The 14,665-nt window shown below is 56.3% G+C and overlaps 1 protein-coding gene across 6 annotated transcripts; it reads right to left on the bottom strand.

Moving 5' to 3' along the window:
* Positions 1-3,024: 3,024 nt before the first annotated feature.
* On the bottom strand, positions 3,025-14,505 carry Dennd6b (DENN domain containing 6B). Of its 6 annotated transcripts, XM_071609366.1 has the most exons (21): positions 14,284-14,496; positions 13,775-13,804; positions 8,751-8,789; positions 8,632-8,674; positions 7,944-8,056; positions 7,357-7,437; positions 6,712-6,817; positions 6,513-6,592; positions 6,370-6,432; positions 6,100-6,155; positions 5,351-5,473; positions 5,174-5,269; positions 4,989-5,083; positions 4,777-4,842; positions 4,483-4,547; positions 4,290-4,379; positions 4,166-4,219; positions 3,749-3,858; positions 3,560-3,662; positions 3,397-3,471; positions 3,025-3,313 (listed from the first exon to the last, which is right to left on the bottom strand). In XM_071609366.1, the coding sequence occupies exons 1-21, from the start codon at positions 14,458-14,460 to the stop codon at positions 3,191-3,193; spliced, it is 1,788 nt and encodes a 595-aa protein (XP_071465467.1). In that variant the 5' UTR covers positions 14,461-14,496; the 3' UTR covers positions 3,025-3,190. The 6 variants fall into 6 exon arrangements, with proteins under 6 accessions (XP_071465467.1, XP_027808931.1, XP_027808932.1 ...); XM_027953130.2 differs by lacking the exon at positions 13,775-13,804; XM_027953131.2 differs by lacking the exons at positions 13,775-13,804; positions 14,284-14,496 and adding an exon at positions 11,036-13,730.
* Positions 14,506-14,665: the final 160 nt, after the last annotated feature.

Raw genomic sequence — 14,665 nt, 5'->3', positions numbered from 1 at the left:
ACGCCCCGGTCCACTGGTGGTAAGCCTCTGGCTTAGCACTAAGGGGGTACCCCGTGCATGCCAGAGGTCCCCAATGCGTTCTGAGATGAGCAGGCAGCAGCAGCCCCATCCCCAAAAGGGAACAGGCCGGTTCCATCCCGCCGTTTTGGGTGAGGGCTGCCTGACCTTGACCCTGTACCGGGACCCACAGCAGCCCAACCTCCTAGGGAGAGAGGGCACTTGGGAAAGTCTCAAAAAGTCACTCAGGGCCCTTCATCTGCCTCTTTTCCAGGACAGTAAGAGGGACAGAAACTCTTCCTGAGGGCCCCAATTCCAGCCTCTTGAGCGCCCCATGCCCTAGTCCTGACGCTCCTGGGATTCTCTAGATTTAAAAGGTGGAGATCTAATTCGGACCCTCCAGTTGCAGATAGGATTTGGGGCCTAAACCTACTCTGGCTCCACTCTGTGACATCCTTTCTCTGAGGACTTCTTAACCTTGCAGATGATTTACTTCCTCTTCTCTCTTCCTCAGGCATCTCCTCCTCCAGTGCTCCCCCACCCTGGCACCTGCCCCAATACTCAGCCTTCCCCAGCTAGATAAAACCATTGCAGATATGATTGGGAACCTGTCAATCATTAGTTCTTTCAGTTTGTCTGTCTTCCCTCAGTCCCAAGCCGCCAGGCCCTGACCCTGTCCAGCACACTCCTTCTCTAACTGGGTCCTGAACAACAGCAGCTGTCACGACAGCCAAACACCCCCCACCAGAGTACTCCAAAATTACGAGGGTCTAATAGGGCTGCAAACTTTTTATTTAAAAAAAAAAAAAGATAAGCACTATCACATTTTAATCCAAAGATGTTGGAAGGCCACTATCCCAGATTAAAGGAGTCTTGAAATAGAATACAGGAAGCTGGAGGGTAAAAAGCCACCCTTCCTGTCTGCCCCCGGAGCAGCTCTGCAGCGTGACTTCCCTCGGCCCTCCCTGACCCCCACAGGCCTGCTCAGAGCCCTCTCCAATTTTGGGGGGCTGGAACCCCTACCTCTCTGTAGACCTTCCTCTACCTCCAGGGTATACCTTTGGCCTGGCTTGGAGGCAGGGCAGGTCCAGGACACTGCTTGGGACAGAGGCCAAGCCATTTAGAGCTCAGCCATCCTGGGAGAGCAGGAGGCAGCAACAGGATGGAGCTGGCAGAAGGACCCAGCTGAAGCCACGGTTTTAGGTTGTGTGTGTGGGACACTGGGGATGAAGCCGGGCCATCACGCTGCTAGGAAAGTGCTCTACCACTGAATTACGTTCTGAGCTCATTTTTAAAAAATTTTATTTTGAGACAGGGTCTAAGTTGCTGGGGCTGGCCTCCAACTTGTGATCCTCCTGCCTCAGCCTCCTGAGTAGCTGGAATGAAAGGCATGTGCCACTGCACCTGGCTTTGCAGTGGGCCCTTCAACAGAACCTCTGTCGTCTGCTCAGCCCCGTCTTGTGGAGGTCAGCGTTGCAGCTGGCCACACAGGAAGGCACCAGCACCTCGGAAAAACCCTAGAGACCAGGCTCTCAGTAGGGAGGTGGCATACCCAAGCCAGATAGTTGGGGGTACTGCCTGGGGCTGCACTAGGAGTTGGTGTCACCCTTCTTCACTCTGGAGTCTTCACCTCCACACACCCAAACTCTTGTTGCCAACATTCATCTCCTCTGACCCTGCACTGGAGTGACCTAGCTCATCTGCCCGTCATCACCCATCCTGTGTTTCAGTTTTCTCATCTGTAAAATGGGCACAGCAGCTGTGGTCGGGGGTGGATGTCTGTGCAAATACTGCTGGCACTCACGAACACTGGACCAGCACCTTGGCACGTGGGGACTTGGCTAAGCCCAGCATGGAAAGCTAGGCAGCACTCAGCCTACCCTGGCTTCATAGGAGGATGTGAGCCAGGATTCCTTACAGTTGAGTTGCCTGGGGCTTCAGAAGAGAAGCAAAATCCCCTCCCCCAGCCCTACGCCTACCTGCCTGTTCCACCAGTGCCCCTTTCAGGCCTCCCAGGGCCAGGCCCTGTGGACAGGGCCTCCCAGCAGCTGCCCTGTGAGGCATCTACATAGTCTAGTTTCAGTGTCTTCAGATAAGGACACTGAAGTTCTGAGTGGTCAGGAGACCCACCCATAGGCTCCCAGTAGGTGATTCTCAACCGACACTTGGCTGCAGTTCTGGGTCCACACCTCAGTGCATGTCCTCCCATGGTCCCTGATGGTGCTGCTACCCTGTGCTGAGTGGTGAGACACTGTTCCTCACCGGACCCAGGTCTGGTGGTGGTGAATGAAGGGAACACCCACACCCAAAGGTGGCACCTCAGAAATGGTACCCTCACTCCTGCCACAGAGATCAGCTGTACCCCAAGGCTGTGGGAGCTGGTCAGGATGCTCCATGGCAGGGGTGGACACAAGGGGACAGCCAGGCAGGCCACTGGCAGGTGCCTGTATGGAGAGCATGGAAATGGTACTCACTGGGATAGGTCTTGTTTCTTGCCTTTGAGGTGCTGGGGATAGAACCCAGGGCCTCACGTGTGCTAGGCAGGTGCTCTTACTGAACTACTGCCCAGCCCCCCGTGGGGTGCTTCAAGAGAGGGAGCCAGGGCCATGCCAGGAGAGCCTTTCCCAGCAGCCCTGCTGGGCCCTCACACTTCCCTGGATTCCCCCACCCCAATAAACCACAGCCCCAGGCAGGCAGGGGACAGGTCCTCACATGGCAAAGTCACCTCTGCCCTCAAGAGCCTGACTGTGGACCAGGTGCCCTTCTTGTCCCCAGGCAAGGCAGGGGTGGGCAGATGGTGAGGGGAGAGGCCTACCCCCTTCCTAGGCAGGGCGGCCTGCTGAGGCTAAAGGACACCTCAAACATGGAGTGTGGGCAGATGGGCGCCAGGAGGGGTGGGCAGTGGGTGCGCCCAAAGCTCAGTCCCCTCCCACTTCCCTCTGGCTGTAGCCCATGGAGGGCAGGTGGGGCCCAGGAGGGGGGCAAGGTTTTGCCAGCACACAATCCCCCAACAGTCAGGGACCAGGCTGTGGTTCCAAATGTCACGTTTACTGCTGGGACAAAGGTGGTGAAAGTAGGGGGGGCCACAGCCTGGGAAGGGGGCAAAGGCTGGGAGCTCAGGCTTGGCTGAAGGTCACCCCAGGGTGGAGGGGCTTGGCAGACAGGTTCCAGGGACTGCACACCTTGCCCCACCCTAGGGAGGGCACAGGACAGCCTGCAGATCCTTGGGCAGGGAGCCGATGACCGTCTCAATGTACAGTTGTGCCCGCTGCAACGTCACCTCCTTCACTGGCAGCTGGTGGCTTTGTGCCCGCACCTGCAAGGGCAATGGTTGTCAGGTGCAGATGTAACCCTCCTGCTGGACAGGTGGTGGCTGGGCAGGACAGGATGATGTCTCACCAGCTTCTCCCGAAGTTTCAGGACCAGGTCTACCACTTCTACCTCCGACTTGTCCTGCATCCAGGTCTCGATGTTCTGACAGGGGCATTTGGGGTTCTCTGTCACTGAGGCCCCCTCTCTGTCTGGGATTGGGCCCACCCTCTCACCCCTGGTCCTCCCTCACCGCCTCACAAATCGCCTCCAGGTGCAGTGCTTCCAATCTCTGGGCCATCTCTTTGTGCCGCTGCCGGTACCAGCCGTCAAAATGGGGTGACTTAAAAAATCGCCTGTGGGTGGTAAGTAGCAGCAGCTGTGGGGTTGTTCCAGTGTGCCAAGGGTGGCCATGGGCAGCCTGTGTCCACCATCTACCAACCTGTAGAGGCCCAGCCAGTCGCCCTTGAGAATGCAGGTGAGCTGGGGTCCTGCATGCTCCAGGCTCTGCAGGAAGTCCTCCTGATGGAAGGGGCGGATCTGGGGAGGGGTCTGAGACGGGGGCCAGGTGAGCTCGGTGCTTGGGGAGCACAGCCCCACAGGTCCTGCATGTTGGGGGCTGGGAACCTCCTCACAGGACCTGTCAGATCCCTGGATGGCCCTTCCCAGGCAGAAGCCCCTCCAGGGCTTGTCAGACCCCTTTCTTGTGGCCTCCCCATTTCTCTGCCCTGTGAGGGACCCCTGGTGACTTGTGCACTACCTCCCTCCCCACCTCTGCTCCATGTAGACGTCTACCCCACCCTTCACTTCTCTGAGATGGGGACAAAATCCACCATTCCCAGAACCCTCTGGACCCCACCTTCCAGGGTGTGATGCTCTTCTGCAGTGGCATGAGGCTGGCCATGTAATGCTCCTGTGGGTGGGAGGGGAGTGAGCCTGGGGTCAGAGCCCTCTGCCGCCCTCCCCTCCTGTCCAGGCCTCACCAGGGGGATGATGAAGCTCTGCGTGAGCTCCAGGAGGTGCCGCCTCAGCAGGGCACTCTGCATGTCCCACGGCCGCTTCTTTTGCACACCCTGCAGGAAGGAGTCCGGGGCTGAGCCCCAAAGCAGCCTGAGCCCACATGGCCCTCCAGAGCACACCAGCACCCTACATCCAGCGCCTCCCAGCAACCCGCACCTTGAGCAGCCGTTTGAGCAGCGCCTTGTCCCGGTGCAGGTGGGCTGTGTAGGAGGTGTAGAGGCCTGGTAGGAGGAGAGAGCTGGGCTGTCCTTCTGTCCTTCAGGGACCCCCCCCCACACTCCTGCAGCCCCTGCACACCCCACCCCAGCCCATCCCAGACACTACACGGTCACAGAGGAGAATATTCTCCCACCTCACCCCGTGAAGCCTCTGAGTGGAAGGAGAGGAGGGAGACCCGCCAAGGGCAAAACGGGACCCTCAGCAGCAGAGGGACCCCAGCCGGGCACAGACCTGGCTTAGTGTCAACAGTCTTCAGTCTGGAGGGCTTCTTCAGCTTGACCTGCTTAGGAAGGTCCCCTGCGAGACATGTGCAGTGGCCAGGCCTCAGTGCCCAGAGCTCTGACTACTCGCAGGCCCAGAGGTCATAGGGTTCAGACCCCTGCAAGTCCCAACCTGGGTGAGGCTTCCGAGTTCCCTACCTGGACCTCCCCAGGACCCCTCACCTGACATCCTGGGCTCCCCGATTCGAAGTACATGGGGCCAGTGCTGGAGTGTTTTGATAAAGAAAGGGTTTGTGACTCCCAGGACCACGTTTGGTCTAGAGAGAGAGAGAGAGAGAGGGAGAGAGAAGAGGCAGAGAAAGGTCCAGGGACGGTGGCCAGGGCAGGTGGGGAGGACGCGCACTTACGGGGCCTGGGTGCGTGTGGTGAGCTCCTTGAACTCACTGTCATGGATGGTGAAGTAGGGGCGGAAGTCACAGCAGAACTTGAGGGGCTGCAGGCAGCTACAGGACAGGGACAGCAGGAGTCAAGTGAGGGGGGACAGCCTGGCCCAGCCGGGATGGTCCAGTGCATGAGGTTCATACCTGGTCAGGGCCAGCACCATCTCTGAGGACACGTCAGGTGAAGGCGCCAGGACCACCAGGGGCTCCCCGAGAAGCATGAGCTCCCACAGCATCTGCACATGGGTCAGCACGGGCTGAAAGCACCTGGTGCCAGGCAGCAACAGTTGGGGAGGTCAGGCAGAGGGCCGAGGTTCCCCGACCCCTGCTCCCCTGCCATTTCCCCTGTGGGCTGGGTAGCTCTCTGTTGCACACCATGGACTGAGCTCAAGCTCTGGTGAACACAGGGCCCTACCCCAGTGGCAAGATGGTGGGCAGGGACATGTGAAGATATAAGAGTGTGTCTTGGGCTAGCAGGGCCACCCCCCGTTCTAACATACCAAACTAAGTCTGGCTCTGGGAATGGGGAACTCAACCTAGACTCTGTCTGAGGGGCTGGCAATCCTGTAGCAGCCCTGAGACCCAAGTAGGGGCTACCCACCCACATTCTGCAGCCCCGATTCCTGCTGGGCCAACTAGGGGCAGGACAGTCTCAAAACCCAGATCTAGACTTGCTTAGAGAGGCAGAGAGGGGTTTCCTCAGGCAGCAAGTGTCTCCCAAAAGCCTCTCTGGGCACCTGCCTTCTAGAACCTTCCTGTCTACCATGCCCATTTCCTGTGGGCACAGGTTTCCTCTTCTGCACAAGTCTTCTCTTGCAGAACTGTCCAAAGGGTCACTCAAGATGGGCAGTCCTCACCTTAGGCAGCAGCACGTAGCACCCCACAGGGCTCACCTGAACAGGTCTAATTCATGGACACTGGAAAGGACCACTGGGGCTGGCAGCAGGTTCTAAGAAGTGGAGGGGAGGGTGGTCAAGGCTGAGGTCGAACCTTACACTGGAGGCCCTGTGACTGTGGCCTCTGTGGGGACAAGAGCAGGAAAAGCATCTGCTCCACCCTTTGCCTGGGGTTGGCCACCCACAAGGTGGGCTGGGAGGTTACAATATCACCTGGCCTGGGAGCAGGGTTCAACAAAGCCCAGGTCCCCCAGACCCAGCCCCCACCTCTTGGTCACACGGCTTTGGAGGCTTGGACTCCAGCTTGTCCACCCGGGATGGGATGTGCACCTAGGGAGGAAGGGAGAGGCTGCCTGAGCGAGCAAGCGAATCCACGCACCTCTGGCCCTCACTCTTCAACTGATCCTCACCTGGATGACGACTCCCATGACAGGTAGGTTCAGGGTCTGCCCAGGCACGGGGGCTGGCCATTGGTCAATCTCATTACAAACTGTGGACATAGGTGACCAATGTCAGGAGCTCTCCCCAAGGAGAAGCTGTGCGCTCAGGCCCACCAGGGGCTGCAGTTGGGATGAGGAGACTGTGTTGATGTGCCTGATGGTCACTCACCTGCTTCCAGGCAGGGTGCCAATTTGTCAAAATATTCAGGGGCAATTAGGCTCAGCAGCGACTGGAACAGCCGGACAAAAGGCAGGCGGGACACCAGTACCAAAGACTGTAGTGACATAGGGTATCAGATGATGCCCCTCTCCAGACACCACCCCAGCTACTTAGGGCCCTATGGGACCCTAAAGCCAGGCTTACCCAGAGTTGGCCCGGGGTAGCACATCCCAATTCATAGGACAGCTGCCCTGGAATGGCCAGATTCAGACCCCAGGATTATTAGGGAAAACCCAATGCCTCCCAAATAGAGTGGAGAAACCCCCCAGACGACAGCTGGGTGGGGCAGGAGTCCAGCCCTTCAGAGGGAAATGAGAAGTGACCAAGAGTTCAGGAATGACCTCCCCAGGGGCCAAGCAGCTTTTGCCTCAGTGCCTGAATTCAGAACTGAAGCTGTCTTAACCCTGAGAGTGCGATGGGCCAGTGGACGATGAGGAACAGGGATGTCCTGGGCCTGGAGACAGATGGCAAGGAAGGGGCTACAGAGGAATGAAGCTCCTAGACGACTGGGACTCCTGTTCCACGCCATAGCCTTCCCTGCTGCTTGCCAGTCTCCCCTCTCCATGGACCACCCCAGAGTGGCCGCCAGCTCACCTTCTGGAAGTAGCCCCTCCTCACAGAGCTGTCCTTCACCTGCCTGAAGTACACGTAGCCAAGGTAGTGTGCTGGCTCCCTCTGGAAGGAGCATGGTGTGAGCCAGGCCCCACCCAGGCCAGCTGTCTAGGCCAGGGACAAGGATGGCAAGAAACAGGACAGGGAGGCAGGGAGGAAGGGAGCTGAGGATTCAGGGCTCCTGCAGGGGCTGTCCCTGCACTCTGGGGCCGGCTACCAAAGTGGAAGCCTTCCAGGGCCAGGGCTGGGGTTCCTTGGGTCCAAAGTAGACAACACCACTCCAGGGAACATATCAGCTGACACAGAAGCTCAGGGGCCTGCACACCTCTGCTCACTGAGTCATGCACTGTTCCACCCCAGCCCTGCCCCCCAGTATGCAAAGAAGGTGCTCCAGGGACTCCCGTGAGTCCCCAGAAGAGCTGGCCCACCCCCAGTGGAGGCTGGGACCTGGGCTTGCAGAATAAGCAGAGCTTGTAGCAGTTAATGACCCGACAGAAGGGCCTGCTTGGGTCAGCTAGGGTCCCCTGGAAAGGAAGGGAGGAGCAGACTAGAGGCAGCCCCCTGCTCACCTGCAGTGCCACGGGGGCTCCACCATTGTAGGGTCTGTCGTCTGCATGCCAGGGGCTCCTCTGCCCTCCACACTGGCGCATCCGGAAGCTGAACTGAGTGTCCCCAAGGCAGCCTGCGAAGGGGCAGCCCCACCCACGCAGGTCAGGGTTGGAGCCTCTCCTACTATCTCATAGGGGTGGGGACCAGGGACCAGAGCCCTGCATGGTGTGAGCCAGGCCCCACCTAGGCCAGCTGTCCCCTGTTGGCACAAATGCCCTGGAGGGGAAGCTGAGCTCGAGGGATCTGTTTCCCAGTGGACCCCTGTCCTGATTCCTGCACACCCCTCACCTAAAGGTCTTGTGACAAACTTAGTACAGAGAAGAACCTTCAGTTTCCAGGTGGGAGGCTGGTTCAGCCTGCCTGCAACATACCAGGCAGCAGACAAGGGCCTCAGGTGGAGACCAGAGTGCTGGTGCCTCTGCCCAGACCCATCTTTCTATGAGAATGTGAAGAAGCTGGCTCCTGGCTCAGCATGGGCTCGGATGTCTCCACTGGGTGGGGATCAGGGGTGTGACCCATCACTGCAGCAGCCCATGTTCTTACTGGCAGCCTTGATGCCTCTGGCCTGGGCCCCATCAGCCCCCTTCTTGCCCGTCTCTTCCCCTTTCCAGAGCTAGGGTCCAACCCAGGAAGGGTGGGGCCACCTACCTGAGTGGGAGTCAGGAAATGACAGGTAGCAGATGCTGCTTTTCTGAAACACAGAGTCTGGTGAGTGAGAGCTGGCTCATTCCTGGGGGATGTCCACTCCCAAGACGGCCAGGACCTACCTCCTTGTCTGTGAGCTGGAAGTCACTGGGGTACACCAGCTGCAGGGGAAGACAGAGCACTGTGTGGCACCACTGACAGCAGCTGAAGTGGTGTGGCCAGCTCTTCTTCTGGACCTCTTCTGCCTTCCAGCGTCCCTCTCCCTCTCAGTGCACTGTCTTCTCTGACCTAGACGCTCCCAGTTCCTTATCCCTTCCCTGACCTCCAGGTTCAGTACACTCCCCCTCCGCTTAGGCTTCTCACTGTCTACTTCCTGGGCCTCTTAGCACAAGGCCAGAACAACTGGATTGACTTCCTTACTCCTTCGCCCGTGGCCACCTGGCCAAGCCTCACCACCTCCTGTTCAGACTGTGGTGGGGCCTCTCTGCCTCTTCCAGCCTGGACAGCTGGCTTTCCATAGCATCAAGAGGGCAGCTTTGGAGCTCACTTCCCTAGAGCTAACTTGCTAGGCTTCCACTCCCTCACCACTGCCCCAAGCCAGTGTCTCAGGCCTCACAGCCTGCCACCTCCTCTTGGGTTGCTCAGAAGTCACCTGATGCAGCAGGAACCCACTCCGTGATGGCAGCTTCCTGCTAGGCATTCTCTACCCATGCAACTGTCTTCACTGGCTCTCCCCAACCTGGGCTTGTGCCCCACCTATAAGTGATCATCTGGACAAGCCTTATCCTCAGAGAATGGATGGGCTAAATAAGCTTTGAATGTTCTAGAGACAGGGTATGCCCTGGAGGCAGCAGGCTGTGCAGGTATAGTCAGGAGCCAGGTCCAGCAGCTGAGGCACTGGCAAGGGTCAGAGTAAGGGTTAGGGTTAGGGTCAGGGTCAGGGTCAGCTGCTGTCAGTGGTGCCACACAGTGCTCTGTCTTCCCCTGCAGTAAGTTTAAGCATCCCGTAGGATTCTTAAAAGTTCGGGGCCCTAACTGGGTTCAGTAGTACATCCCTGTAATGCCAGCTCCTCAGGAGGCTGAGACAGGAGGATCAGAGGCCAGGCTGGGCATCTTAGTGAGACTTTGTCTTAAAAAAATAAAAAGGGAGGGCTGGGTTGTGGCTCAGAGGTAGAGCACTCGCCTAATAAGTGTGGGGCCCTGGGTTCAATTTTCAGCACCACAATAAAAATAAATAAATAAAATTATTTAAAAAAATAAAATAAAATAAAAAGGGAGCTGGGGTTGTAGCTCAGTGGTAGAGCTCTTGCCTAGCATGTGTGAAGTACTGGGTCTGATTCTCAGCACCCATATAAATAAATAAAATAAAGGTTCATCAACACCTAAACCATATATATATATATACATATACATATATATACATATTTTTTTTTTAGGGTTGGAAATGTGGTTCAGTGGTAGAGTGGCCCTGGGTTTCATCCTTAGTACCAAGGGGAGTGGGTTAAAAAAAAAAAAAAGGAGACCTTATGGTATCTCCTGGGCTGGCTCTCCCAGAAAGCAGCTGTTCCCAGAGCCTGCTGGGTCTTTGTCCACGGGCTCCCTTCTCACTGATGACCCCATGTCTATCCCCGTGATCATTCAGGCTGGACAGGGTTGCTCTATGCTGGGGTGTGCGGGGGTATGCTGAACTCAGAAAGGTGAGTTGCTGTGCCCGCACTGAGGGTTTGGTCTGGGTTTGCTGCTAGATCCCTTTTGTGTCTTTAGCTGCATGCTAATTCTCTTGAAGGCAGGCACTCTGTCCCTGATGCTTCTGCCTTCCTTATCTGTCAGGGAACAGACCCTCCCCAACTGTGATGTTTGTGGAATGTGTGAAAGCAAATCAGTGAAGCCAAGATAGGTAGGTATGATGGTTAGTGTCAAGTGTCAGTTAGACTGCATTAAGGAAAACAGAAAAGTGGAAAAGCATACTTTTGTATGGTGTCTCCAGAGGAGTAGACTAATTGGGGAAGGTCTGCTTTCAATGTAGGCAGGCACATCAGTCAGGTGGAGGCTCAAACCAAAAAAGTAGAAGAAAGGCGATTTCCTGACTCTCCTGGAGCTACAGCTCTTTTCTCCTGGCTTTGGACCAGGACTCCAAGCTCTGCAGCCTCTAGACTCCAGTTAGCCCCACTCCAGCCTTTGGCCTGGGCCTCAGAGGTACACCACCAGCTTTCCTGTTTCTGAGGCCTTCAGACGTGTACTGAGCCATGCTACCAGTTTCCCAGGGTCTCCAGATTGTAGAGAGTCTACTGTGGGACTGCTCAGCCTCCATGATCACAGGAGTGAATTCCCCTCATTAATCCCCCTCATCCATCCATCCACCATGTTGGTTCTGTCTCTCTGAAGCACTCTAATAATACTTACAAACCTTAGTCTTGGAGGACAGCATGGTCAAGGAGGTGCCAGTCAGGCGTACTCCAGGAGGAAGGGAGCCAGCAGTGGGAAGAGGAGGCCAGGAGGCTGGGCCTACAGGATGCTCCAGGATACCTCCATGAGAGTCAGCATCCACAAGACGACACAGGCTGAACCCCTATCTGCACTGAGGGGGGCTGAGGACAGGTGGGTACTTGGAGGCCCCAAAGGGCCCTGTCCTTAAGGTCAGGGTCTGTACCTGGTCTGACGGGCACAGGAGTCTTGCAGAAATCTGTGGAGGCCACCTTGGCCTCTGAACTCTGTGTCCATATCCAGGGCCCTTCTAGAACAACTGACCAGGAAACTCCTGTTCATGGCTTACCTGGAGCTAAGTGCTCAGGTAGGGTCATGCCAAAGTGAGGAGACAAATGGAACAAATCCTTAGAGAAAGGAGTGGCTGCAGGCCAAGTTCCGCCTGCCCAGGGACTACTTCAGCGTCTTGTTCTTTTCATCTGAGCTAGTCTGCACAGGTCACCACTCCTGGTCACTGAGAACTCTGCTTGGAGAGGTAACTCTAGGCAGTGGTTTTCAAAGCATGATATGCAACACCTAGGGGTCCACAAGGCCAAAGCCATTGCCGTAAGTCAGTACCATCTTTACTCTCATCTTCTCACACAGTTCCCAGAGGTCATGAGGTATGCTGTCCCCTGGGAGACTCACTGCAGGACCTGACATGAGAATCTAGCTGTCCTCTATTTGGTCAGACACTAAAAAGGTTTGTGAAAATGTCAAAGGAAGCTGGGCACGGTGGCATATGCCTGTAATCCCAGTGGCTTGGGAGGCTGAGGCAGGAGGATCTCAAGTTCAAGAGTAGCCTCAGCAACTCAGTGAGACACTGTCTCTAAATAAAACATAAAAAGGGCTGGGGATATGGCTTAGTGGTTAAGGGCCCCTGGGTTCAATCCCCAGTACCAAAAAGAAGTCAAATGATACCTTTCTTTTTCACTCAATTATTTTTGTTTTGGAAAACATGGTTGTTGCCATAATCATATATTATTACATCAATACGTAGGATGTGGGCTGGGGATGTGGCTCAGTGGTAAAAGTGGTTGCCTGGCATGCATGAAGCAGTGGGTTCAAATCCCCAAGCACCCCAAAAAGACAAAACAAAACAAAACAAAAAACACATAGGATGTTTTGGGATTTGTGTGTTTTGTTGTTTTGTATTGTACTAGGGACTGAACTCAGGGCCTTGCACAGCTTTACACCCAGTTCTTATTTTTGAGAAAATCTTGCTAAATTGCCTAGGCTGGCCTCAAACTTGTAATCCTCCTGTCTCAGCCTCCAGAGTAGCTTAGAGGCATGTGACACTGTGCCTGGTAATGTTTGTTTTTCTTAAGTTAAAACTATTTTAAAATTTTCTCAGCTTTAGTCTCTAGCATAATAAGCACTGATAGATATAACCCATGCTAACAAAAGACTCTCTGGGGTCCTCAATAATTTTTAAGACTAAAAAGGGGTCCTGAGACAATGCAATAGGGACTGTTGCCCAAGCAGGTGTGGCCAACACAGTGGAAGGGCTCTTTGGGCACTCTGGTTACAAGGCACCCCAGAAGTCTCTCCAGTGATCTGGGATACTGAGGTGCATTTTCAAGGGCTGCGGTGGCAGAACCAGGACCTTTCTTCATCTGACCTGAACTTTCTGGTCACCCCCATGACTCTATTCACTCTTCTCTCAAGCTAACTCTAACCCTTGCGTACAGGTTCCAGTGTACCCATCTGCATGGGAATCCCACCTACAGGCGCTGAGGGAGGAGTCCTATGAGCACTACAGGTTCAGAACTACTTGCTCTCTGTCTCTAGCAGAGGGTGAACTCCTTTAGGGCAAGAGCCTGTCTTCTTGTTTATTTTCACATCGCTGAGCTCTGGCACTGCAGGGCCTGCACCAGGTCTGATGGTCATAGGATCTTGCAGCACCTGAGGAGACCATTTCATGCAGCTGTTCCGTACTTGATTTACTTAATGACTGAATCAATGGATAGCCCTTGCCTTTGCCGCTTATGTTAGCTTTCTGAGAAAGGGGTTACCTGAAACAGGTTCCCTCCTCTGACTGCCTTTCTCTGATCCTCCAAGACTAAGCTGAGCCTGTTTCAGTTTCCTGGAGGTGACCAGTGTCCTCCTTCAGCATTCCTGCATCAAGCACAGTGCTGGAGTTTCACAACACTCAGCCAGGCTGAGTTGGGAATACAAGATATGTGCTCCCTGGCAGTCAGCGAGATTCATTCTTCCAGATTTCCAGGGGAGGGATGACAGGCAAGAGGCAAACCTCATCAGGGAGTCATGTGGCCCATGTACTCACTGCCAGAGTTCTGCAGGTTCAACTACCGCCAGGACCCAGGTGATTGCCATGGAACATTTCAGAGGTGGGCTTAAGTCTCCAACAGCAATCCCTCAAATGTGCCACAGTAAATGCTTGGGAGCCCAAGGACACGTGGCCTTTATCAGGACTTGCTCAGAATTAGCTTTCTGAGTGGCTGCATCTTAGGAAACTAGATGTGAGAATGCTTTAAGAAAAGGCCTCACTTGGGAAACAATGTGGACAACAGAAGGTGGGCTCTGCAGCCCAGAGTAAATCATCTCACCTCTCTGTACTCTGGCTCTTTCCTCAAGCGGTGCCATTAGGGGAGGGAGGGAGGGGAGATGTGAGACTGTATCCACTCTGGGTTTGCAAAGTCAGGTTCTACCTCCCACTTACCTTCCTTTTCCTGGGGAGCCTTCTAGAGCCCTGAGGAAGGGAGGAGGTTAACAGGCTGGGTGGGGGGAGGAGCAAGAGGAGTTAGGAGAGGGAGGAGGATGCTATATTCTTTGGAAGGAGTAGGAGAAGAAGTCAGCCTAAAAATGTGCGTAAAGGGGATCCAAAGAGGGCACTGGGCCTAGCAAGGAGAGACCTGGACCCAGAGGATGGAGGGGCGTGGCGTGGCGTGGCGCTAAGGGGCGTGGCCCGAGGGCGAGGGCGGGGCGAAATGGGAGAGAGGTGCGGGGAGTGGGGGAAGGACAGGGAGGGAGGAAGGAGCGGGGCTGGGGAGAGGCGCGGCGAGAGGGCGAGGCGGAGTTCGGGGGAAGAAGGGGCGGAGCGGGAGGGAGGGGAGCGGCGGGTTGGGGGGAGGGGAAGGAAGGGGCTGGGACGGGGCCGGGGGCAGGGACGAGGGACGGAACGGGGCGAGGACGGGGAGGGAGAAGTGGTGCCCGCCCGCGTCCGCTCACCTCCAGCGCCTGGCCCAGCTCCAAGTCGAAGGTGACCACGCACACGCACTCCAGCCAGGCGGAGAAACGCGCCCAGGGCGCCGCCGGGGTCCTCGTTGCGCGGTTCGCGGACGAGGGCCCGGCCGCACCGAGCACGCCGCCAGCCCGCCGAGGCCCGGCACCCGCCCGCGCCTCCATGGTGGCGGGTCTTCCAGCCGCGCGTTGCGGAGGAACGCGGGCGCTTGCCCAGCCCGCTTCGGAGCAGTCGAGCGGCCTTCGCCGACCAGAGCGGCCCGTGGCGGCCGTGTGCGCCCCCTGGCGCTTGAGGCTCGCCCCAGCAAGACGGGCCCGCGCAGGCCGACTTCCGCGGAGCCTGCGCCCCAGCGCCCTAACCCTGCACGCC

The sequence above is a fragment of the Marmota flaviventris genome, chromosome 3 (assembly GCF_047511675.1).
Source record: "Marmota flaviventris isolate mMarFla1 chromosome 3, mMarFla1.hap1, whole genome shotgun sequence".
Lineage (NCBI taxonomy): Eukaryota > Metazoa > Chordata > Mammalia > Rodentia > Sciuridae > Marmota > Marmota flaviventris.
The sequence above is the reverse complement of the archived record's forward strand: the minus strand, read 5'-3'. Positions and strand labels throughout refer to the sequence as shown.